At 49.3% G+C, this 26,716-nt stretch overlaps 1 protein-coding gene across 4 annotated transcripts in view; it reads left to right on the forward strand.

The window, feature by feature from the left end:
• LOC149357740 (uncharacterized) overlaps window positions 1–26,716 on the forward strand; it is a 142,797-nt gene that overhangs the window by 76,072 nt on the left and 40,009 nt on the right. For 2 of the 4 annotated variants that reach the window (XM_089577965.1, XM_089577969.1), the window contains one exon: window positions 9,168–9,312. In XM_089577965.1, coding sequence (XP_089434091.1) covers window positions 9,168–9,208 — 41 coding nt within the window. In that variant the 3' untranslated portion in view covers window positions 9,209–9,312. Of the gene's footprint in view, window positions 1–9,167; window positions 9,313–26,716 lie in introns of those variants that run through there. The other 2 variants (XM_089577968.1, XM_089577966.1) reach the window with 2 other exon arrangements.

Raw genomic sequence — 26,716 nt, forward strand, 5'->3', positions numbered from 1 at the left:
TCTGAGGTATCGGTGGGATGACCATAAGCTGTCATGCATGTTTGGGAAGGTTGGTGCACCTTTTCTTGTTTGTATGTTGTACCTAGTGTGGACAGACTGCGTCTTCCAGTTGGTGTGGCCGATAGCCTTTGGTATTGTGAGATGGTGACCCCTTCAATAATCTCACTTAGAGCTATATGAAGATTGAGCCCTTACAGTCGCTGTGTGGATGGGCAGCCGAACCGCTTGTTTGACGCATTTTCTGATTATGGCTTCCACTTTCTCTTCTTCAGTTGACTTGAGATATACGCAAGGGCATATGTAGGCTATGCGGCTGATCACAAAGGCTTGTACTAAACGGAGAGTATTGCTTTCCCTCATGCCCAAGGGGTGGTTACTAATGCGGCAAATGAGTCATAATTTGCTGCGAGGTTACCTGAAGTTTTTGGATTGTGTTGCCATTGAAGCCGCGTTCCCACAGCATTAGACCCAAAATATTAATTTTGGGTATTCAGAGGGTTTCAAGTTGAGCTAGTTGGTAGTTAACATGGTCACACATAACTGCGCCTTTGAAAAGACATGGGACAACACAAGGACGACACAAACACTGGTGGGTACTTGAGGAACGTGGACTCCGTGAATAGTGAGTTCTATGGCCGGTGGGGGTTGCGCAAGGAATCTAATCTGGTTTTGCAGAATACGAGAAGTTCAGATTTGGTTGGAGAGGTCCGCAGTCCCCTGGGGTCCACATTGTTCCCCACAATATCGGTTGCACGCTGGGGCCTCTCCTCGATTTGGGCATCACTGCCCTCAACGGTCCACAAGGTGATATTGTGGAGGCTATAGTGGACTTTCAGAATCTGCGCTAATTGGTGTGGAAGTTTCAGCTTTGCACCGTTGAAGAGAAAGCGTGAGAGGACCGCTCACTGCGGGGTGCCCTTGTTGCCGAGGAAGAAGTCATTTGTGTGGAAACCTACTACTGGAAAATAGACCTTTCTCCCCGAGAGAAAGTCACGGATATAGTTGAAGGTGTGTGCTCCCAGCTCGAGTTCGTGAAGGTTCTCCACGATTGCATTATGTGTGACTCTATCAAAGGCCTTCTCCAGGTTGAGTCTGAGAATTGTTCTCATGTCCCATGGTTTAGGCTCAATAATCTGATCTCTTAGCTGAAGCATTATATCCTTCGTAGAAAGTTTTGGTCGGAATGCAATCATGGTGTGGGGGTACAGCTTGTTCTCCTCCTTAAACCGGTTGAGGCAGGTCTGAACTACGTGCAGCATGAGCTTACACACAAGACATGAGCAAAACTGGCCAGAGATTCTCAAGGTTGAGGACCTTGCCTGGTTTTGGAGTGAGAATGATCTTTGCCGCTTTCCATGTTTGTTGGATTGAGCCCTTCGACCAGCATTTCTGCATGTACTCAGTTAGGGAGGGTAGAAACGCGGACGCATCAGTTTTATACAAACAAAAGCAATTTACAGGCTGCCGCCACTTCTGTGACACGGCCCCGCACTTTCGGAATATTATCCGATAATATTCTAGACCCACAGAAGTCGGCAAGCAGGCCTGTGCACACATATACAGCGCGTGACATAACCGCTTATATAAAACTAGCACACAATTCAAGTCAGTGTGTACACATGCACCATAATACTTGAATAAATTAATAGCGAAAATTAACCACGCGACAAATCTGCTAAGAAAATCAGCACCGACATTGTCCTTGCCCTTTATATGCTCGACAGTGAACTGATATTCTTGGAGCAGCAAGCTCCAGCGCAGGACTCATGCTGTTTAGCTGTTTGGCTATTTGGATGTAGCTCAGTGGTTGGTGGTCCGTCTGAACGAAGAACGGTACCCCATACAGGTATAGTGGAAAACTTATGTATTCCCCAAACTATCGCTAAGCACTCCCTCCCGATTGTGCTGTATGCTGCTTCCCTGGGGAGCAATTTTCTGCTCGCGTATGCCACCGGGTGAAGCGTTCCGTCATGCCGCTGCATTAGTACCGCGCCAAGGCTGGTATCAGAGGCATCCGTGTGCTGCACAAACTGTTTGGAGAAGTCTGGCAGCCGTAGTATCGGAGGGCTTGAGACCCGACGCTTCAGCTCTTCTAAGGCTTCCTGATGGGCCGGCATCCACCTTACGACGTTGCTCTCTCCCTTTCTCGTCAGCTGGGTGAGGGGCTCGCTTATTCTTGCGTAGTCGGGTATGAAGTCGCGGTAATACCCCGACAAGCCAAGGAAAGCGCGTACCTGACGCTTTGTTCGTGGAGCGCCGCCTGTATCTTGTCGAGCGTTTTCCCGAGTGGTGCCAGCTCACCTCGGCCAATGCGATGCCCTAGGAACTCGATGCTTTCCATCCCGAATTCGCATTTGCTTGGTCGTACTGTCAGGCCGGCCATCTCGATTCTCGCAAACAGCTGCCTCAGCGAAGAAAGATGTTCCTCCCACGTAGCACTGGCAACGAGGACATCATGATAATAGTGCTGCACTCCGGGGATTCCCTCCACCACTCGTTGCATCAATCTTGAAAATACTGCCGTGGCAATTTTTATGCCGAACGGCATAAAACGGAATTGAAAGAGACCCGATGTCGTTGAAAACGCCGTTTTGGGCTTGGGCTCCTCAGTCAGTGGGATTTGCCAATATCCTTTGGCAAAGTCTACCTTTGAGAAGTATTTCTTCTCTCCAGCTGCAGCGAAGACCGCGTCCGCTCTGGGCATTGGCTCCGAATCGGCAACCAGGACGTCGTTAAGGCGTCGGAAATCAATGCAAAGCCGGTTCGTGCCGTCTGGTTTCTTCACCAAGAGGACCGGGGAATTGTAGGGTGACTGGGACTTCTCGATTATTCCCAGTCGCTCCATCTGCTGCATCTCTCTTTCTACGGCTTCTCTCGTCGCAAACGGAAGTGGGTATTGTTTTATGTGGACCGGAGTGCGGGTAGTGAGCGCTAACCGGCACTCGGCCCCAGTCAGTCTTGCCCGGGACGTCGGAGAAGATGCGAGAGTGTTCTGAAATCACTTCTCGGAGCTGTCTCCGTTGATCCGCCGTCAAATCATTAGAAAGCTTCACATCTCGCTCGGCCTCTGACTGTTCAAACGCCGGAACAGCAATGGCTCCCTCGCTGTCCGATTCGGTGACGCCGCAGATCGCGTGGCACACGCGTTCTATTGGCTGGCTTTCCCGCTCTTCGTACTTTTTAAGCAGGTTGGCGTGAAAAATCTTCCTCCCTCCGGCTGTCTCGATAACGTAGTCGGCTTCTCCTTTCTTCTCCTTAATCTCGAAGGGCCCCTTCCACTGAAGCAGTAGCTTGTTGTTGTCCGTAGGCAGCAAAATCAGGACCTTGTCTCCCGGATCAAGCATCCTCTCTCTGGTTTTCCGGTTGTACAGTTTTGCGTAGCGCGCCCCGGCCTTTTCGAGCTCCTCGTGCGCTAGCTTGCACGTGTCTTCCAGCCGATTACGGAGGTCAAAGACGTGCTGGTATGTGGTCTTCGCCTGCTCGTCGAGGTGATGGTTTGTCCGGAGCTCCTTTAAAATGGCCAGGGGTCCCCTCACGTGCTGCCCATACAAAAGCTCGAAGGGTGAAAAGCCCAAACTTGCCTGTGGGACTTCCCTGTATGCGAAGAGCAACGGCGCCAGATAGCGGTCCCAGTCTTGCGGTTTTTCGGCGCACATTCTCTTCAACATCAATTTCAGGGTGCCGTTGAATTTTTCGACCATCCCGTTCGCCATGGGGCGGTACGGCATGGTACGCAGCTGGCGTATGGAGAGAAGTCGGGCCACCTCCTTCATCAAGTCAGAAGTGAAATTGGTGCCCCGGTCGCTTAGGACTTCGTTAGGGACTCCAAATCGAGAAAACATTTCGACCAGTGCCTCAGCGACCCTCTCAGTTTCCACGCTCGGCAGCGCTACGGCCTCTGGGTACCGGGTTGCATAATCCATTAAGTTCAGGATGTACCGGTTGCCATGTTTCGAAGGGGGCTGGACTGGGCCCACAATGTCGATGGCCACTCTTTTGAATGGCGTTTCGATGAGCGGCACCCGGGCGACCCGGCCCTTCGGGATTGTCCCCTGGCAGATGTCACAGGAGGCGACAAATCGCTTCACGTCCGCGGTGATACCCGGCCAGAAAAAATCTTGCAAAATCCGGTCCTTCGTCTTTTGGGCGCCTAAATGTCCGGCCATTATTCCGTCGTGCGCAGTTTTTAGTACCGCCTCTCGATGACACTTCGGAACGGCGAGCTGCCGCACGTTCCGCCCAGTTTTCTCGGTGTAGATTCGGTACAGTACTTCATCCTCTTTCTGGAATTCGATTTTGCCTTCCGAATCCCTACACGTCAGTTTCTTGCCAATTTGGGAGAAGCAGTGCTTGAGCGACTGGTCCTCTGCTTGCTCCTCTGCATAACTCTTCCTGGGTGGCTCCACTGCGACGTCGGGGGTTTTAAGCGCTTGGAACTTCTTGTTTTGCGCTCTTGCTTTCGCTCTTGTTACAACCGCTGCAACTTCCTCTTCAGCGAGCTCGTTGCTGACCGGTTGTTTAACCAATTCCTTCGGGTCATCTGGAGCTCTGGCGCCTTCTACGTTTCCGAGAATGAAATTATACAGCGGCTCCTCCATGCAGAGCGCTGTTATGCCGGGAAACCCGTCCGGATTCCAAATCTGCAGGCCGCAAACTTTCTGCTGCGAACGTCTCTTTGACAAGCCCTGGTGCTGCGCCGCAAGGCAACGCGCCCTAACGCCCCCTTGACAAGCCACGATGCTGCGCCGTAAGTCAGCGGGGTCTTAAGGAGAAGCATCGGCGAGCAACGTGCCTGGACACGTCGCTGGGTGCCAGACTACGAGGCGCCGGTTTCCCTTTCCCCATGGTGTCACCGCGCGCGGCAAAATTTGAAGCGGGTGGCCGGCGCGGTCGCTGGTTGGTCCTTTCGGACTGCCGTCGAGCCACGATGCCTTTGGATTGGCCAGTTCTGAGGGGCCGCCGTTCCTCAGGCTATATAAGCCCCACCGCTGCCGCTTGGGCAGCAGCTACAACTACGAGAGTGACCGAGTGACCGACCCACCGTGAGTCGAGTGCTGCTCACGAGTGGAGTCTGGTGGTGTGACGCGTTGGTGTCTCGCTGGTCGTCGCGTCGCTGTGCGAGAACAGTCGCGTCGTGTAGCTCTCGGCCCCCGTGCCGATGTTGTACTGTGTAATGCCCTGTACATAGTGTATAAAGCGTTTTCTTGATCTCACCGACGACGGACTCGGAGTCTTCGCTACCGCCAGGAGAGCTGGCAGCGCAAAGCCACGAAACGGGTGGCGAGCGCTACGGGACCACCTCTATGGCACAACATTGGTGGCAGAGGTGGGATGCCCAAAGTCACAACAGCGCCGAGATAATCCCAGAAAAATACGGGGTGTCGATGTGAACCAGTGCCTCAGGCAGCATCTTAGCTGTTCCATCTACTAAGTACACTGGCCTCTTCTCTCCTCTGAGCTGGTCTTCGTTGATGAGCTCTCGTCTCACGATCGCCGCATTGCATCCGGTATCCCGCAGTACCGATATGCTCTTGCCTCCCAACGTTCCAGCCACCACCGGCAGTCCTTCAACGAGGAATTTCGGTCGCGTCATCATGACCGCGTTCACAACGGGAATTTTATCTCCATTTTTGAGCTCCAGGTAGCCATCGCGAATGCTCTCCTCATTAACGTTCTTGGCGGGTGAGTAGACGCACGATGCCTGTGGCGTATCCTTTACCGCTGAGCGGCACGCATCCGCCTTGTGTCCCTTTCGCCCGCACTTGAAACAGGTGACGCTATGACTGTTACTGGTGTGGGTACGGCACTGTGAAGCCTGATGCCCAATGCGGTTGCAAAGGTAACAGCGAGGCGGTGCTCACTGATTGATTTTCTTTCCTTCACTTTCGGGCCTCCCGGCATCGTCTCGGCTGTCTGTCTTCGATTTGGAGAGATTCAGGCTTCCTTGCGCTTCTAAAAACTGGTCAGCTAGGTCCAACATCTCTCCTAGCGATTTTGCTGTCCTCTCCTTCAGGTAAATTGCCATGTTGGAATGACAGCCCTGTGGGAACCTTTCCTTAATAAGGAGCTCTCTGAGTTCCTGAAACTCAGTCTTGATGCCTGAAAGCTCGATCCAGCGGTCAAAATAGTGGCTGAGACGCGCTGAGAACTGAGCTGCAGTTTCGCCATCCGCCGGTTTTCTTGTATTGAATTTCTCTCGGAATTCTCCCGCGGTGAACCAAAATCTCTTCAAAAGGGCGGTTTTCACCTTGGTATAATCCGCTGCATCACCCGGCGGCAAACGCCCGTAAACACTAAGCGCTTCCCCACTCAGACAAGTAGCTAGCGCTGTCGACCACTGGCTCTCCGGCCACTTCTGGCTCTTCGCAATGCTTTCAAATCGTCTGATATAAGCATCTAAATCATCTTTCCGGTCGTCAGATGGGATCAGGAGCTTACTTGTGTTCAACTTCAAATCACCTTTGTCCTGGCTCCCTTCTTTCTCTCTAGTCTCTTTCTCTAGTCGTTGACACTCTATTTTTAAACGCATAATCTCTGTCTGACGTTCGTCAGCTGCCTTCGCGGCCGCGCGCTCCGCCTCCGCGGCTGCGTGCTCCTGCTCCGCTCTCTCTCAGGCAAACGCCCGCTCTTCGCGCTGCTTATCTTCGACCCATTTTCGCTCTTCGCGCAGCTTATCTTCGACCCATTTTCTGAGCTCAGTGCTTGTTAGCCCCAACTGGCTACCCATAGCTATCAACCTTTCCAAATCCATTCTTCTATCTCCAAGCCCACTTTCAATAACACAGCTACAAGCTCAGCACAAAGCAAATCCTGTTGATACACGACACCTCTCTAAAGTCGGCACAGTTCAACACCTCAACAAGTCTCCCTCTCAGTTCACCACGTTCTCTTCGCATCAAACGTCCTGTTGCGGACGCCAGTTAATTGTCACGGGTTCGGTGACTAGGAGACATCATCACCGAGTCCGGACAATGAGGGGGTGGCCGTTTGATGCCCGGCGTAGCCGGTAAGCAAACGTAGTGACTGGTACCCCTGTCAAGCGCACAAGTTAAGTGCACTTACGGGGAGTGCACTTCGGTATCCGGAGTGACACTGTGGGCTACGCGGTGCTAAATGGGAAAGCAAAGTGCACTCGGAGTGAAAAAAAAGCGTCAGAAAATGAGCGGAATTTCTGAAGAGGTCGGCGGAAAAGAAAAAGGACTCATAATAATTGATTGCTTAACGTGATAGCGCAAATAAAAAAAAAAGTTCAACAGTTTTTAACGATGAAAAAAAATATAAATAGAAGAAAAGCCAAGACTATCCAGAATTGCGGCAACAAACAAGATGGTGGCGCGTAGTGATGTTGCGTCTGATCACGTTTCCTTGTTTGTTGCTTCGTTTGAAGCTATAACGAACGAATTTTTTTTTCTGAAAACAGTGTTACAGCATGTAAAATAAAGTTGTAAGTACTTTTTATGCACTATACATGTTTTGCCTTTGAAGTCGCTGGTGGCAAGGCTACGCACTCAGCCCTCAAAGTGTGGTCCGTGAACGCACTCCTGGCGGAGTGCACTCTTCCGCGAGTGACACTCCACTTCCGTCGTTTAGATGTGGCGAAGTGTACTTACCGCGAGTGACACTCTCCGTAAGTGTACTTAACTTGCCCGCTTGACAGGGGTATGAGACCGAGGCGTGTTAAGAGGTAACAACAACAAAACAAAGTTTATAGCTTCGATTGAACAATGCGGCAGCTTTCACAGACACGTAATTTACATTCTACAAAACAATCGCGGAAAGCACATAGCAGTAAACACACTGAATTAAGTTATACATTGAATATTTCTACACAGGTCAGAACACAAGTGAGAGGTCAATTAGATACAGTCGGTCAAAAGTCAGAAGGTAAACAAACATGCAGTCAACCGGGAAGCGCGGCTGCTGTCCATCCACAAACGCACAGTCAATGCGGCCCCCGAAGGCGACGTCCTGTCCAGGGCAGCTTGCGGTTTCGAGGATGCGGTGCGGGGGCTCGGAGACCCGGGAATTCGCGGCGGCAGCGTTTCCACCGACGAGCGGACTGAAGTTCGTTTCCATACCGCCCCCTTTTGAAGCCCTCGGGCGCTAGCGGGCGAGCACTCGCGGCGCCACAGCGTCGGCGTCGAAAAAACAAAACACCAAAAAGCGCAACAAGAGCACGTAGGCACCTACACTTTGACTCTGCATGGCCGCCATCTTGGAGGAGGAAAAAATTAACGCACAACTAAAAAGAAGCCCTAGGCTTCGACTCTCGATTCGGTGACCTTGGAAACGCAAAAAAGTAAAACACAACCAAAAAGCCAGTCACGCACGCCGCAACTTCTTTCCTGCTAATGGTCAGCTCCAGACTTCGGCAGTATCGGGGTCGACCTTGAGCAGCCTCCGCTTTCGCAATGCAAGGGGGTTGTCTAAATAACTGAAAAAAGCGTGCATGCATTCTTGCTCTTCCCGAGACACATACAAAGAAACGCGACGCATCAGTTTTATACAAACAAAACTAATTTACAGGCTGCCGCCACTTCTGTGACAGTCATGTATCTCTGACGGAGCCCAATAAAGGGAAGTATTTTTCCACGCTTGCCGGGGCCAGACGTTGGGTCTCGTCTCTCCACCGAGCATGGGATGCACGGTGTCGGTTCGCGTCAAAGGAACGGCACCCAAGCGGCGCCGCGACTACGACAGAAAGGGTGTGGTTGTGTACCTTAGGGTGCCTTGATGCGCGCGCGCTAGGGTACCTTAACTATATGGGCTAGTTCTGAAACTGCGAAGGCACACTTCGGAGAGAAAAACAACAACAAAAAAAAGACTGTACTGCCGAAATGAGTACATGAAAGCTCCTTACAGGATGGCCAACAACTGTTCTCGGAGTCGACGCTTGGAAGCCGTCTTGCTCCTTTTCATCTTGCCGTCGGCGCCAGCCTTGTCCGCTCAGGTCGTCTAGCGCCGGAGCCCATCTCGTATTCGCAGCGGACGTGCCATGTGTGGCAGTGTGGCGTCTATGCGGAGTCTCGCTTTTGTTCCCTCCATGGAAGGGGATACCCTTCGCGTTAGAGGCCACTTCTCACCAGGCTGCAATCCCGTGACGCGGGGGGAGAAGACAGCGGAGCGATGTGTTTGTATCTGGCTTTTTTCTCCCTCTTCCTTCACAGGTGTATCGCTCCGGCAGAACCGCACCAGTGCGCTAAGCTAAGGAACGTCGAGGGAAGTGCGACCTGCCAGGCTCTCTTCAAAGCATCCTCGACCGTGGAGTCGGCTGGACACGTGGAGAAGAGCACCGTGACGTCGAAGGAAACAGTAAGACCTCCTGCGTTTATGCCCTTGCGGCGTTATGTGTCATAAAGCGTGAGAGTTACCAACGTGCTTACGCTATCAAAATAAATCAGGGGGCACTTTGTTTACCTAAAGTGCGGTGAGGCGAAAGCCTTAAGCGCGGTGTTGCTGCTTGTGTCACTGGTGTGTGGTTAAGGTGTTGAACTTCGCCTCTGAAAGCGGAACGCGACAGCGTCTTGCAACGCTGCCAGGGAGTCCATAGAACGCCATCGCCCGTTCGGCTCTCTGCCTTGCTCGTCGGTAAATTGGTTTTTGAGGAAAGGAAATGTATCTGTCTCTCATATCTCGGTGGACACCTAAACCTCGTCGTAAAGGGAAGGGAGGAAGATGGGAATGAACGAAGACACCGTATTCACTAGACGCGCCTTTGTTCATTCCAAACCATTGAGCTGGCATGGCGGAGTGGTAGCGTGCTCGTCTCGCGCACCGGAGACCGGGGTTCGATTCCCGAGCTCGGCCAATTTCCTACTCGGTTTTATTTATTTATCTGGTCCGACTACAAAGGTTAATTAGGCTAATTGGTGTTAAGTAAGCAATGAACTAAACTCAGTCCCACTTACTTGGAGCATCACTATACGATACCTTTAATTGGTTGCATGGTTACTAGCTTAAGTACAATTGGCCCCGTTTGAAATTCGCGCACTGTGACGTCACGACCGTTTCGACCAATTTAAAAGCGTGACATTTCTGTCGACAACCGCTGCTTACAACGATGAGGCATTAAAGGCTTCCGCCTTAAAAGTTTACGGGACGCGAGGGTCCGGAAAGAAATGATTTTTCGGACCACTCACGTAATCATGTCGCCTTAAATGCGCATAACAATACCACGTAGCTGAGTTGCGAGGCAAAACTACGATATTTTTTTTTTCGGCGAACGCGTGTCTCGTAATCATTTGATCACGATAGCACCTGCTGGTCCTTCCGAAAACAGGATAAAGGCGTCGTCGCGTTCTCTGTCCACTAGGTGTTCGTTCGTAGGCTGACGTAGGCAGTCATTGTTTTCAGCGAAGCCAGAAATCAGGGCTCAGATATGTTTTTTTTTCGGGCACCAGTGGCGGAAATCAACTGCCACGTTTATTCGCCGGTACTAGACAAACCCGGGCTATCTTTTTCGTAGCATTGCTAGAAATATCTGTGGCGTCCGAGTGCAGCTCACGGCCCACTGTGCTCACTGTCATGGGTGTGATCCCCAAAGATCCTACTTCGGTTCCGTCTCCGAACCGTTCTTTTACGGAGTGACTTTAGAATGACGACAGCGAACTGCGAGGGGAGAAAGAAGGGAAAGCCAACGGCCAATCGGCGAGCGCCCGACCTCGCGGGAGCCCGGCCCACGACTGCCTGACTTTTTCGGGGGCCGTGCACTAAAGTATAGGTCGTTTTAAAAAGAAATCAAATATAACAAACAAATGGTAATATATATTATTTATTAAGAAGTCGCAATACATGCACGAGTGCACAGTAAACAATTATTTTGACGTTTCATTTGGTACATATTTCTCTTTCATGTCGGTGGATGGTGTCGCATGCGCGCGCGCGTTGAAGTTTCGTTCCTAACAAGAAGACTCCCAATGGCGCAAGCAGCGACTCGCCGGCCTCTTGGTCCCCATGTTTCGCCGCGGCAGCGTACTTTGCTTGTGGAGTTCATGGAGCAATACCCGTGCCTCGTGAAAGGGTCATTTGTTTTGACGCCAGAAAGTGTGAAAGCAAGCAAAGCGCTGTTGTGGCGGGAGCTCGCAGAGATTTCAAATGCAGAGGGACCAGCAACGAAAACAGCGGACCAGTGGCGGCAGTTCTAAAAAAAAGAAGTGTACAACTCCCGGGTTTATTTTATTCCACTTCTGTCATTATAAGCTTCAAAGGATCTTTTAAATATTACTACTGCCATCCTACTTTATTATTCTAGCCCAGACAACTGAAATTTTCTGTGTAGACAAGGGTCTTTGAATTTGATTCATTTTGGTTTACATCTTTTTATTTTGCTATATTATCCAAACCAGCTACTCCAGACAATTGTTTCATTTCGTGTGTAGCCAAGAATATTTGCCTTTCATTCATTTCTGTTTGCATCACTTCGTTATGCTATATTACCCAAAACAGCCATGGTTACCTTCTGTACATTTCTTGCTACTACCCTTATTTTACATTGTTTATCCTTTCAGCTGTGATAGTCTCTCGGCAGTGTGGAACCAATAATAACTGCAGTTCGTTATTTTAGCTGACTTTATAATTTTCTTTCAGAGTGTTATGTTATCCCAGCCAAATACTCTGTGATATTATGGCAGTAGTGCATACATATGGCTGCAGCTTCTTGCTTCAGCCATTGCGTAGAGACAAGTTCTGCTGTGATTTTTTTGTATAAATATCAGTGATCAAGAAGCCCCATCTGATATCATAGAATTTGGCTACCAAGAATGCTCTCTGTCTCAATAATTCAGTCGAGCACATTTTGTAGCAGTGTTATTTATTTCTACCAAGATTGTGCCGAAGATGACCACTGATGAAGAGGCTCAGTGGATCATAAACAGCCATAAGCAAGATTTTGTTTTCAGTGCCAGTTATTTGTACCAAACTGGGCAGCTGTGTCAGGTCTTCTAACACCCGCTATTGCTGCAATGGTATAACACATATGCAAAAGGAAAAAAGGACAAGAAACAACAATCATAATGCTGAATGTTGAGGTTGAAACTGTTGAAGTTTATTCTGATTACATTGCCTTGCTAAGTCACTTAGGACATGAGCTGCAAAGCATGATCAATGAATTAGACAGGCAGAGCAGAACGGTGGGGCTGAAAATTAACATGCGGAAAACCAAAGTAATGTTCAACAGCCTAGCAAGGGAACTGCAGTTCGCAATTGGTAGCCAGGTGCTGGAAGTTGTAAGAGAATATGTCTATTTAGGGCAGGTAGTGACAGCTGATCCAGATCATGAGAGGGAAATAACTAGAAGAATAAGAATGGGGTGGAGCGCATATTGCAAGTTATCTCCGATCACGAATGACAGTTTACCAATATCCCTCAAGAGAAAAGTACACAACAGGTGTATCTTACCGGTACTCACCTATGGGGCAGAAACGTGGAGGCTAGCAAAGAGGGTTCAGCTTAAGTTAAGGACAACGCAGCGAGCTATGGCAAGAAAAATGATAGGTGTAACGTTAAGAGATCGAAAGCGGGCAGAGTGGGTGAGAGAACAAACGCGCGTTTATGATATCCTAGTTGAAATCAAGAGGAAGAAGTGGGCTTGGGCAGGGCATGTAATGCGAAGGGAAGTTAACCGCTGGTCCTTAAGGGTAAAGGAGCGGATTCCAAGAGAAGGCAAGCGTAGCAGGGGGCGGCAGAAAATTAGGTGGACGGATGAGATTAAGAAATTTGCGGGAATATGGTGGCCGCGGCTGGAGAAGGGCAGGGCTAATTGGAGAGACATGGGAGAGGCCTTTGCCCTGCAGTGGGCGTAGTCAGGCTGACGATGATGATGATGAACACTGCAATGCATAAATCACTGTGAGGTGTGTCGTCTCTGCCTGGCGAGCTGCCTTATCACCCGCTGACGCACTCTTTTCAAAGAAGCAGTGTGCTTAGGGCGTGGTAGGGAGAAGAAATGTACAATGCGGCACCGCACTGCTTAGGTTTTGTTAGTGTGGAGTGAGTGGAAGATGATGGTGGTACGTTTTGTGCAGCGGTGTCATCCTCCTGCTCAGTATCCTCGCTGTCGCTGTTGTCATGACTGCTCTGTGAACCGTCAAAAGGGTCACCTTCTTCAAGGCACAGGTTGTGGAGCTCTGCACATGCTGCAATAACGGTAGCTGAACGCTTGGGGCTGTAATGCAGAGTTGGATACCTTTGAAGGCACCGAAATCTGTTATTCAGCACCCCAATGCAGCGCTCCGCAGCTGTCCTTATTGAAGAGTGTGCATGATTGTAGGCCCCCTCTGGTGTCTGGAGGCTTGGATGGCCAGGTACAGGGGTCATCGGCCAGGGCTCATGTGTGTAGCCACTGTCACCTGTGTAAAAATAAAAACCGGGCTCAGTCTCTGTATTTGCCTGGTTCAGATAAGACGGCTCACCAAGCAGAAACTCATCAGGACAAAGTAGCCCTTGTTGGGCAATTCTCTTCCACAGGAATGAGTGTTTCAAGCAAAAGACATCGTGTGTGGATCCTGGTCGTCGCGGATCAATAGCGTAGGTTCTCAGTTTTGAATCTGAGACCTGCAAATATACAAAGTTAGCAGAAAGACTGACACATGCTGGTGACAAACTAATGAGTATGAAAAAAGCCATGGCCCTAGTTCACTCTGAAATTTTCATAAAAGCAGCACACTCTTGGAACATGATATGAGCATAATTTTAAGAAATATTCATGTTAAGTTTTTGCAAAGATAGGGAAGGGGGCATTATTCTAATAAAAATGGTGCCTTTTATATGTTGTCTTGCCGCGTATACCTGTTATCTATAACAATTTTAACTGTCTGTCATGTAGGGCCACAATTGTGACGCAGAATGCAATACTCTAGTGATATTATGAAAATTATGCGGAAACCTTGGTGGAATTTGTTTTTCATAAGTATCGTTAACATGTTACCCGACAAAGTAAATGACGTTTCCTCCCTCCAATTTTGAGTGCATTAAAATTTAAGCATACAAATGCACGCAATCCACGCAGGTGGCTGACATTCGCGAATTCTGTATTTTTTTTTAACGAGGACAGACGTGTAGTACTTACCGACATCGTGTTTAGGGCGTAGTAGCCCTTTCTGGTCATGAATGCCTGCGTTTCACCAGGGCTGAGACCTTTGGGCTGACTGATGGCAACGAGGGTTCCATCGATGCAGCCAACAACACCAGGAATTCGGCCGCGGTGCAAAAATTCTTCCACTTCCCGCTGCTTTTCCGCTGGCGTGGACGGAAAGGTTACCCACCCTTTTCGCTTGCCTGCGCTAGTTATAGCTAGCGCTACTGCGCCGATGCTGTTGCTCATTGAGGATTGCGAGAGTTGGATGGTCACCTCACTGCTGACAGAAGCCTTAAAGCTCCCGGTCGCAAAAAACCGAAGCGCACACAGAACTTTCGCTTCTGTCGGCAGTCCGGTCGGCCCCTTCGTCCCGATTTCGTCCTCAAGATCAGCACGCAGCCTACGCACCAGCGCCTTACTCATTCTGAAATGGCGGCGGAAATCCTCCTCCGACAGATCGAAGGCATCTTCCCTGTTTCTTGGTCTTCTCTCCGCAAAGAGCCGCGAAAAGAAACGGGGTCATGGGCGCCGCCATGTTTGTTTACAAGAGTGCGGCAGCGGTTGCCGCGAAGAGGACCTACTCGCCGCGGTTCCTGTGGCGGAACGGTTCCTTTCGGCGCCGTGGCCGCGCCCCGTGACGTAGACGAAAAACGCGGAGCTGCCTCCGGAAGTTTTTCGTCACGCCGGACATGACGACGGTCGGCCAATGAGAGGAGGCGAAAGGAACTGGTTACCGAGCGGAACCGCAGTGGGCTCTGGAACCAGGCTGATGGGGCCGAAACTAAAACAGCCTGTACTATCGCTCAGTATGAGCTGCAACACACAAACTGTGGCCAGGGCCCAATTCTCGAAGGGCTGCTAGCCCAGAGCTGCTGAAAATTCCTGCATATAGCCGTTGATGCAAGAAAAATTGTGGATGGAATGTTTGCGCGAGTTGGGTGCCCTGTGTGCAAGTCGTCGCAGGCTGCGCGTGTAAGCACTAGCCGCTAGTTGTTGTGTGCTGCACGCCCAGGTTCACTGCAGTAAATATTTCTAACGATTTGGCTGAGCCCAGAATTGGTTGCGGTTCTAATTTTCAAATTCTTACTTTAACTACCGCAGTGCATCCGTTTGCTCTTGGGAATCGATAAATACATGCGCATGCAGCCCAGGGGAGGAAAGCGCGAGCCACTTCCGTTCCGGCTAATTCGAAGAACCTCCTCACACTAGGCGGATGGATACACAACGACAGGGTTCTGATAGGAGGGAAGGTCCCTTCACCTCTATCCCTTTTGAATTTTCGAATTGCGCTGCCGTTACAATCGCCGTGCGTCCTTGTTTCCGGAACGTCGTCAGTCGTGTTATTTCGGGCGCTATCACCTGCTTTGTCACGCCGGCCACTTTGGCGCCGTGTTATTTCGTGTGTTATACTGATGTCGGTGCAGGGACTGACCGCTACGGTGGTGTTTGGTTCTGTGCTCGCGACCGTCTAAATTGAGAAACAGCGCAACGAGACCCTCAAGGATGCAGCGAGCACTGCTACCTCGGAACGCTTTCTCGGGAGCCTCCGCTAGTAGCAGCGATTAACTATCATTTAGTCACTGCTATTGATGAAACGGTCATCGTCTTTGACCCGAAGACGTGTCGACACATTGTGCGAACCGATTATGCAAATGTATATTAGCTGATTTCTACTGGTTTCGCCTATTATTATCGTGGGAAGCGAAGGCCTTGCATGGTATTAGTTTGTTTCCATGCATCTGCATAAATACTAAACAATGTTGTAATTATCTACGATTTCAAGGAACATCGAGCATGCATTAAATTGCGTACACTCAGTATATGGGCAGTGTGATCGTTCATTTAGTTCTCTGGAAGTCAGTGTGCTCGAAAGGATGTCCCGGAAATGTCAGCTGCAGCATTTCAGAATGACTTCACACCTCGGCCGCGTTCGCACAGGTTTATATCTGCATTGCACCGAATGCTCCAGCATAGACTTGTAGCGACGGCTTCGTCCTCGCTGCGGGATAAAACGAGACTCGCTGACAGCGTGCACATTCCGAGCAGACTGATCTTATTCTTCGGAAAACGGAAACGAATTCGAAAGGAGAGCGCGGAGGAGAGGGAGAGAGGGAGCAGAGCGCCTGGAAGTTCCGATGATGCCACGCCGCGCAGGTGTGAGGCATCTCAAGTTATCGACGAGCTTCGCTGATGCGCCAGGCATCTCGTGTGTCCGACCCTGGCCTTCGTCTTTTCTTCTAGCGGTTCCTTTTTTTTCTACCCCCTTTTGGCATCTTCGCTGTTTGTTAACCCCGGCTGTGGTAATTACGTAAAGAATGTCACAAAGATGATAGCGGCGAGCCCTCACACCCTTACCGGCGCTGAGTTAGAGCTGACAAGCGATGCGCCACTGCGCCGGCAGGTGGCGCTGTTTCAGGCACAGCCACAACCTAGTTATTGTCAATAGAGAAACTAAATGTGAGGGACAAATCACGTGGGAATCCCGTAACAGGCAAACAACCATTGACTACTGTCTAATGTCGCAGGGCTTCTATAGCAAGCTCGCAATAATGGAAATAGACGAAGAGGGGAAGGACAGCCTAGGAAGTGATCATAAACGTATTAGTCTACAGTTGGGAGCCCTAGTCAAAAGAGAAATGCAGCCAAGTCCAAAAGACAACGCAAAATTAAATGATGAACAAATAGCGCTAATATCAGCCGATATAGAAGAAGTAATTGAGAAACGCCACATGGAAAATTGGGATTATAATCAGTTAGAACTGCTCATCGCTACAAAAATGAAACAAGTGAAAGGAGTTAACCGCTGGAGAGGAAAGAGGAAGCCACGAAGCTGGTGGAATATGGAAATTAAGGAGGCCATCGAACAACGACGGGTGGCTTCAAGGGAACACAGAGAAGCAAAGAGGGCGCAGTTATCTCAAGAGGAAATAGGCAAAAAGTGGGAATCTTATCGACAAAAGAAACAGCAAGTTCAGGTCCTAGTCCAGGCTAAAATAAAGCAGTCCTCTGATAAATGGCTGGCTGAAGTTCGCGAGGCAAATAAAGGGGGGCCAAAAAATTTCTGGAACCATATAAGCTGGTTGGGAAAAACAAATCAAAGAAAGCAGGAACAGATTATAGATGCTGAAGGAAAATGTTTAGAGCGAGACGATGCTGTGGACTACATTACGTCATTTATAGCTGCGTCTTTTAGCAACGCCAATGGGGTAATCTCCACAAGTGAGGCGGCAACACAGGACAGCACAAAAGAGAACAGCTTAGAACTGACTAGCCTTAACTGGGAAAAGGCGGAAGCGAATATTCCTAAAACCACATCCGCAGGGATAGACGAAATTCCAATTAAGCTGATTAATGAACTTGGCTCAAGAAGCAAGGAAGCGCTGATAAAAGCATTGGAGGCAGTCATAACAAATCAGCAAATTCCGCACAGTTGGAGACAGAGTAAAATGAATTTGATTTATAAAGGGAAAGGAGATAAGATGAACATAAAACCCTTCCGTCCGATTACGATAACATCTGTTATGTACAGGCTGGCAATGCAGGCGGTGAAATTAAAAATGCAGTCATGGGTAGAAGGGAATAGGATACTCGGAGAACTTCAGAATGGGTTCAGAAGGGGTAGGCGGTTAGATGATAGCCTGTTCGTGCTTACCCAATGCATAGAAATAGCTAAGGCGGAAAATAGACCTCTGTTTTTAGCCTTGATTTTCTACAGGAAATCTACCAAGATAATGAAGTTGAAATTACATGGGAAGGGAAAAAAAGTACCACAACTGTGGGGGTGCACAAAGGATTAAGGCAAGGTTATCCTCTATCACCGCTGCTGTTCATGCTTTACGTGATAAATATGGAAAGAAGGCTAGAAGAAAGTAATCTGGGTTATAATCTGTCGTACAGATTAGGCGGAAATGTAGTTGAGCAGCGACTCCCGGGTTTAATGTATGCGGACGATATTGTACTCTTAGCAGATAGGCAGGAAGATTTACAAACTTTGGTTAATTACTGTGGAGACGAAGGAGACGCTCTAGGATTCAGTTTTAGCGCAACTAAATCAGGTGTGATGATTTTTAACGATACCACTGATCAGGTGCTTACAATACAAGGCCATGAAATAACCAAAGTGGCCGAATACAAATACCTCGGGATATGGCTAAACGAAGGGCAGATATACACGGAAAAGCATGAACAGGCTCTTAGGGCAAAAGGACGAAGAGACGCCGGGATAATGAAACATAGGGCATTATGGGGGTACAACAAATATGAAGTACTAAGAGGTATTTGGAAAGGAATAATGGTGCCGGGACTTACTTTCGGCAATGCGGTTCTGTGCTTAAGGGCAGAAGTTCAGTCGAGATTAGACGTAAATCAGAGAGCTGTTGGAAGATTAGCACTAGGTACTCACGGCAAAACCACAAACGAGGCAGTACAAGGGGATATGGGCTGGGCATCGTTCGAAGCACGGGAAGCTAAGAGTAAAATACTATATGAAGAACGCCTGAGGAAATTGGACGATAACAGGTGGGCAGCTAAAGTATTTAAATATTTATACAGAAAGAACGTTGACTCACAGTGGCGGAAAAGAACTAGAAAACAAACCAGTAAGTATGCCGGTCATGAGGACGGAGAAAGAAAGAGCATTAAACGACAGGTTAAAAACGCGGAAGTTAAAAATTGGATGAATTCAATGGAAAAGAAACATAGTGTAGAACTATATCGATACTGGAAAAGGCAGATCAAGAAAGAATTTTTCTATGATAACTCAAGAGGCAGTGCCCTACTTTTTGAAGCTAGATCAGGGTGTCTTAGAATGCGCAGCTACAAAAAGAAATTTAACGAAGAAGATGACACATGTGCAGTGTGTGGTAGATCTGTGGAAACAATTGAACACCTCATAATCAAATGTGATGGTATCCATCCGGATGTCGATGCAGGCACAGTCACTCTTTCTGAGGCCCTAGGGTTTAAAGATAACAATGGTCATGTAAATAAATCTGCAGTGGAAGTCAGCAAAAAGCGATTGGAGGATTGGTGGCTGAAAAGCAGAGATGTGGCATAAGGTTAGAATTGTAGGAAACCGTAGGTAAAGGTGATGGCGAATCTTAATGAGAATTGCCACCACAGTAAACAAACAAAAATAATAAAGAAAGAAAAGCTGAGCATGGTGGCAATTGCCACCACCCCGTTTCAAAGGGGGCGCTCCTATCCATCCATCCATCCATCCATCCATCCATCCATCCATCCATCCATCCATCCATCCATCCATCCATCCATCCATCCATCCATCCATCCATCCATCCATCCATCCATCCATCCATCCATCCATCCATCCATCCATCCATCCATCCATCCATCCATCCATCCATCCATCCATCCATCCATCCATCCATCCATCCATCCATCCATCCATCCATCCATCCATCCATCCATCCATCCATCCATCCATCCATCCATCCATCCATCCATCCATCCATCCATCCATCCATCCATCCATCCATCCATCCATCCATCCATCCATCCATCCATCCATCCATCCATCCATCCATCCATCCATCCATCCATCCATCCATCCATCCATCCATCCATCCATCCATCCATCCATCCATCCATCCATCCATCCATCCATCCATCCATCCATCCATCCATCCATCCATCCATCCATCCATCCATCCATCCATCCATCCATCCATCCATCCATCCATCCATCCATCCATCCATCCATCCATCCATCCATCCATCCATCCATCCATCCATCCATCCATCCATCCATCCATCCATCCATCCATCCATCCATCCATCCATCCATCCATCCATCCATCCATCCATCCATCCATCCATCCATCCATCCATCCATCCATCCATCCATCCATCCATCCATCCATCCATCCATCCATCCATCCATCCATCCATCCATCCATCCATCCATCCATCCATCCATCCATCCATCCATCCATCCATCCATCCATCCATCCATCCATCCATCCATCCATCCATCCATCCATCCATCCATCCATCCATCCATCCATCCATCCATCCATCCATCCATCCATCCATCCATCCATCCATCCATCCATCCATCCATCCATCCATCCATCCATCCATCCATCCATCCATCCATCCATCCATCCATCCATCCATCCATCCATCCATCCATCCATCCATCCATCCATCCATCCATCCATCCATCCATCCATCCATCCATCCATCCATCCATCCATCCATCCATCCATCCATCCATCCATCCATCCATCCATCCATCCATCCATCCATCCATCCATCCATCCATCCATCCATCCATCCATCCATCCATCCATCCATCCATCCATCCATCCATCCATCCATCCATCCATCCATCCATCCATCCATCCATCCATCCATCCATCCATCCATCCATCCATCCATCCATCCATCCATCCATCCATCCATCCATCCATCCATCCATCCATCCATCCATCCATCCATCCATCCATCCATCCATCCATCCATCCATCCATCCATCCATCCATCCATCCATCCATCCATCCATCCATCCATCCATCCATCCATCCATCCATCCATCCATCCATCCATCCATCCATCCATCCATCCATCCATCCATCCATCCATCCATCCATCCATCCATCCATCCATCCATCCATCCATCCATCCATCCATCCATCCATCCATCCATCCATCCATCCATCCATCCATCCATCCATCCATCCATCCATCCATCCATCCATCCATCCATCCATCCATCCATCCATCCATCCATCCATCCATCCATCCATCCATCCATCCATCCATCCATCCATCCATCCATCCATCCATCCATCCATCCATCCATCCATCCATCCATCCATCCATCCATCCATCCATCCATCCATCCATCCATCCATCCATCCATCCATCCATCCATCCATCCATCCATCCATCCATCCATCCATCCATCCATCCATCCATCCATCCATCCATCCATCCATCCATCCATCCATCCATCCATCCATCCATCCATCCATCCATCCATCCATCCATCCATCCATCCATCCATCCATCCATCCATCCATCCATCCATCCATCCATCCATCCATCCATCCATCCATCCATCCATCCATCCATCCATCCATCCATCCATCCATCCATCCATCCATCCATCCATCCATCCATCCATCCATCCATCCATCCATCCATCCATCCATCCATCCATCCATCCATCCATCCATCCATCCATCCATCCATCCATCCATCCATCCATCCATCCATCCATCCATCCATCCATCCATCCATCCATCCATCCATCCATCCATCCATCCATCCATCCATCCATCCATCCATCCATCCATCCATCCATCCATCCATCCATCCATCCATCCATCCATCCATCCATCCATCCATCCATCCATCCATCCATCCATCCATCCATCCATCCATCCATCCATCCATCCATCCATCCATCCATCCATCCATCCATCCATCCATCCATCCATCCATCCATCCATCCATCCATCCATCCATCCATCCATCCATCCATCCATCCATCCATCCATCCATCCATCCATCCATCCATCCATCCATCCATCCATCCATCCATCCATCCATCCATCCATCCATCCATCCATCCATCCATCCATCCATCCATCCATCCATCCATCCATCCATCCATCCATCCATCCATCCATCCATCCATCCATCCATCCATCCATCCATCCATCCATCCATCCATCCATCCATCCATCCATCCATCCATCCATCCATCCATCCATCCATCCATCCATCCATCCATCCATCCATCCATCCATCCATCCATCCATCCATCCATCCATCCATCCATCCATCCATCCACCCACCCACCCACCCACCCACCCACCCACCCACCCACCCACCCACCCGTCCGCCCGTCCGCCCGTCCGCCCGTCCGCCCGCCCGCCCGTCCGCCCGTCCGCCCGTCCACCGCCGGGCCTGTGAGACCCAGGTGGCTCTTTTCGAGCAATTCGGAAAAGAAATAGCTCCCGCAAGAGTCATTTTTGCTCAGATAGTTGTTCGGGAGGGTGCCTATTCTCTACGTTAGCTGCTGTAAATCATTTTCTTCTAAGTGATTTCTATGTTTGCCGGGTCATTCTTATTCCAGCGTCTCCCTCCTCTGTCCTAAATGTGGAGGCGGGGACAGTTGGCAGGTGACAGGAGAAAAAGGGGAAATCCCCCTGAACACTACCTGCCCCTTACCACAGTTGGTAGGAGGAGGTTTAAGACAGACGCCACCGCCGCCATCAACGTAGTGCAGTTTTCGCATTCAGGGCCCTCCTAATGCTATCTGCATTTAAAGGTACACGCATGCCGAACTATAACTGTTCGCCCCATCAGTTCTATTTTTTCGTATGACGAAGCACAGGGAATATTATTGCGTGCACTTTTCACCCTAAATTTGAAAACTGATAGGAGAGTTCAGATGGAAACAACACACTCCAAACATGATAAATTACGCAAGTACAGCCATGAAATTTATGAGCTTGAACACGGCAGCGCGTGACAGATAGCCTCGAGCCCTACTCGTGGCGATACGCAGCGGCCGCTTTCGTAAACAAAGTGGAAAGGGAGGTCTGTCCTTCGGCTCTCTGGAAGCAGGCAACGCGGCATAACCCTTTCCACCACGCTGCGGAAAGCAGCCGCCGCGTATCGCCACAAGTAGGGCTGGAGGCTATTTGCCACGCGCTGCCGTGTTCACGCTCATAGATTTCATGGCTGTACCTTTTAAAACGCCCAAAACGAAGCACAACATAAAACATTAAGCATTAGAAAGAAATGACCACTTCCTTAAAAATTGAAGTTGGTCCCAAACTACCTATGGCTATGGCCCAACAGATTCATATGTGTGGTTTATGTGTTTTGTTGAATAAATGTCTGACTCACTGACAAAGTTTTAATTCTAGAAGCACTCATCTTGTACAATTAGGCCGACAAGCAAAGCTCGAACAAAGTATAGAAGCTAATGCACATTTTAAAAGGGGAAATAATATGCCAACTGACACAGTTTTCGTAACTTAATTAAAAGAATAAAAAGGATAAATCACTGAAGAACGGGCTTAATGATTGTAAGGAAAAACAATGTTGAGATTGAAGTTCACATTGAAGTGCAAAGTTTACATGTTGAAACGACAATACAACAAGAAAAAACTCTTTTTAAAAGTTTGAAGCGAAGCCCTTTCTTTAGTCATGTGCAAATCAATAGCATGATTCTAAAATAACTGACAGCACGATGATGAATCCCGAGGCGAGACAGCTGCCATACAAGTGGGATATGCCATCGATGATTCTCAGAAGCTTTTACTTTAGCATCAATGCTTTTACAGGGCGAATGGAGGTGGGTTGAGGGTGGCGGTGGGTGGGAAGTGGTGGGGAGGCGACTTCTGGAGGGCAGCTTATCTGCCAACTGCATCTTCGTTGCTTTTTCGTTCCACTTCTGCGAGGGCTTCTGGTTTGTCGAAGCATTGTCGGTGGTGGGATAGGTGGGTTGCTAGTGGGTGGAGCTTCTGGAGGATGAAAATGGGTGGGGGAGGGGGGGGGGCGGATCGAGGATGTCGGTGGTTGGGTGGACGTCCCCCTCTCTACCTAAGTGGGTGCTACGGGCAGGTGCCTGGTGCTTCTGAAGGGTGGACGCTTCATTCAGCAAAGCTTCACCCTGATAACGCCGGCACTTTCACCAAGTGTCGCTCTTAGTGCTATCGCAGTAAAATGATCGAAAACTGCTCGAACTGCCATGAAACCCGAGGACGGTGTTATTCTCCGGGGCAGTAGTTGAGTATCAAGCGCAGCTGAAGTGTACAGAGGTCAAAACGCTTCTCTAGAATACGCTCTGGGCGTGTTTCGAGCTGAACACGCGATATCTATATATAGATAACATTTGGCTAAAAATGGTCTGCATGCAAGCATGTGCAGTTAAACCTCTAGGATTTCGTTGTCATTTTTTGACTTCCTCGTCGCAGCGGCTGTGGGAGGTGCGGAACAGACAGTTCGCTCCTTCTAGAAATGCGTTTTTCCCTCTCTATATCGGGAGAAAACCTTGTCATTCTTTTGTAATGATGCGATTTTGGAGAGAGGCGCTGCTTAATGAGATCTTTTAGTACGATCATTCATTATTGCAAGGTTGGCGGAGTTGCATTGCACAGTGTGCTGTGCAACTCGGTCCAGTGCAGCGGGACCATTTAACTGTGCGATGAGTGGTGATCGAGGAGAACCGGTAGCCTGACGGCACTCCTTTAACAGGGCTGCTTCCGCGGGTTTCCACATTTAGACCTGAGTACCTGAACAGATTTTCTGCTTTCGAGTGGAGAAGTACTGCAGCGTGAGGCTGGCCATCGGTTCACACTGGGAATCTTTTCCACATAAACCACTTTTATAAAATATATCATGCGGCGGGGACCAAATTTAGGGAGAGGTAGTGAGGCACACAAGAAGTCAGGCCGGTGAGCCGCTGAAATGGAAACTATCCATTCTGACAATTTGCTGCAGTAAAAGCCGATAATGGTGCACAACTTTCTAATCCTGGAGCTCCAGTTTGTTCTGGATGTCGATCACCTGCGTTTTGTTCAAACATGTCATAGAAGTTTTCTGATAACATGGCCGAATCGTCCCGAGGGATCGTGTACACCGTGGAATTACCTCTGCTTTGTGAACCCTTCGTGCGCATACACTCGAACTTGAGAGGCAATACAGTTGAGGAGAAGGATACGAGGAAATCCTTTATTGACCGTAATGGAGGTTTGATTCAAATCAGACCGGTGGTTTCCCTATTCCAGGGGCCGAATCCACGAAAGAGTTCGCTTTGGAACGCGTTCGCTTTCTCTCTTGCCACCTCGCTCCATTGGTCGTGTGTCGTCACCGCTGGCGGTGACGTCACTTCAGGGAGGCGGGAACACGGATTTTGTTTACGTCACGAGACATGTCAATCAAGTAAAAGAGAACGCGTTCGGTCGCTGTGTGCGGAACTCTGAAAGTGGCGTTCGCTTCAGCGCGAGGAGACATGCCGGTACCTCCCGCCGCCCCGCTGTTGTTCGCGGTGCTCAGCGAATGTGATCGGCGGCGCCGGCGGTCGCGCGTGCATGACAATCCTTTCGACATGCCTGACGATGCTTTCCGAAGGCACTTCAAGCTGTCGAAGGTACTTGTACGCCAGCTATGCGAAGAGCTCAAACCCCACCTTGGACCAACGAGGAAAAGAGCGCTCACAACAGAGCGCAAAGTACTCTGCGCCCTACGGTTCTTCGCTACCAGGGGCTTCCAGGCGGCAGTCGGCAGCGAGGAAACTATACGGCTCCCGCAGTAGTCTGTGAGCCGTACGATTTTGGCCGTCGCTCAGGCAATCGTGCGTGTCGGCACGGAGAAAAACTGGGTGTTGTTTCCTTCGACTCCCGAGGAGAAGTCCCGCGCCAAGGCAGAGTTTTTGGAGCGTGGTCTCTTCCCCGGCGTCGTCGGGTGCATCGAGCTCACACGAAGGCTTCACCATGTAGGGATCTTCCTCCATGAACTCAACGAGCACTTCACGCTGGCGCATCGAGACGTGCGGGCCCAGGCGACAACCTTTGTGCGTTGACATGACGACTAGTGAAAATGTCAAGCTGACAAGTGCTGACACGTGAAAAGTCTCCCGCGCAAGTTCAAAATGCCTATCGTCCTTCTCGCGAATACAAAATAAAACAACACAATTGAGAGCGCCCTCTCGGGAACGCAAAAGAAAACAAACCAATCAAGAAGCATTGAAATCGTCTCCAAATAAAATCTATGCTTATTTTATAGGCTCTGAGTAATAAATTTACAGTATTGTAGCCAAACGCATTCATTTAGAGGTTAAAAACGCAAAGAAGTTAGCATATGGCCCCTTAAAAATACAAGCAACCGAGATGGGACCGCCCAACAAAGCAGATTGGCTGTTGCCTGCCCCCTTGTCCTCCCGCAGTGTTCCTCCCATCTTTCTGATCCCATTGGCCTTTGCTGCCTCGCGGACTTGAACTCACCTCTTCCACGCAAAGAGCTAGTGATAGTACTCTGCGCCACGTGGCGATAGCGAGTGCTGCTTTGGAAAGTAAATTTGATGGAGTCATGTAGGAACCTCAAACGTTTCTCTCCTGCCACCTCAACAGGATGAGCGGAAGAAGCAAACCTTGTAGCAAGGAATGAATGCACGCCCCTGGGACATGCTTAATTTACCGAACAATCTGTAGCTGCAAATAAATGCCGTTAAGACAAAAAAAAAACGGTTGAGGAGAGGACCAACGCCAACTATAGTCTTCAAGAGCTCCTTAAATTTGCGCACGGCACGCCTCTTAACACATATGCGTGTCGTGTGCAAATTAAGTGGACTATAACCGCTGAGAAAGAGACAAACGTGGGGACAGACCGCGTAAGTGCAGCGCCGTGCGACATCAACGCAAGCGCAATATGACTTGTTTTTCTGGTGTGCAGGGTGTTATTTAAAGCCACTGAGAGCTCCGCCACAGTACGTGACGCAGCGAAGAGACTGTTCTGCATAATGAAAAAGGATTTGTGGAATAGGAGTGATCGGCAGCTGAGAAACACATAAGAATGTACGACGTGCTTCGATTAAACAAATTGGGGTTTAACGTCCTGAAGCGACGCATGGGCTATGAGAGAGGCCGCCGCAGCCGCGGTCTC

The sequence above is a fragment of the Amblyomma mixtum genome, chromosome 3, assembly GCF_055824585.1.
Source record: "Amblyomma mixtum isolate Tamu chromosome 3, ASM5582458v1, whole genome shotgun sequence".
NCBI classification, from domain to species: domain Eukaryota; kingdom Metazoa; phylum Arthropoda; class Arachnida; order Ixodida; family Ixodidae; genus Amblyomma; species Amblyomma mixtum.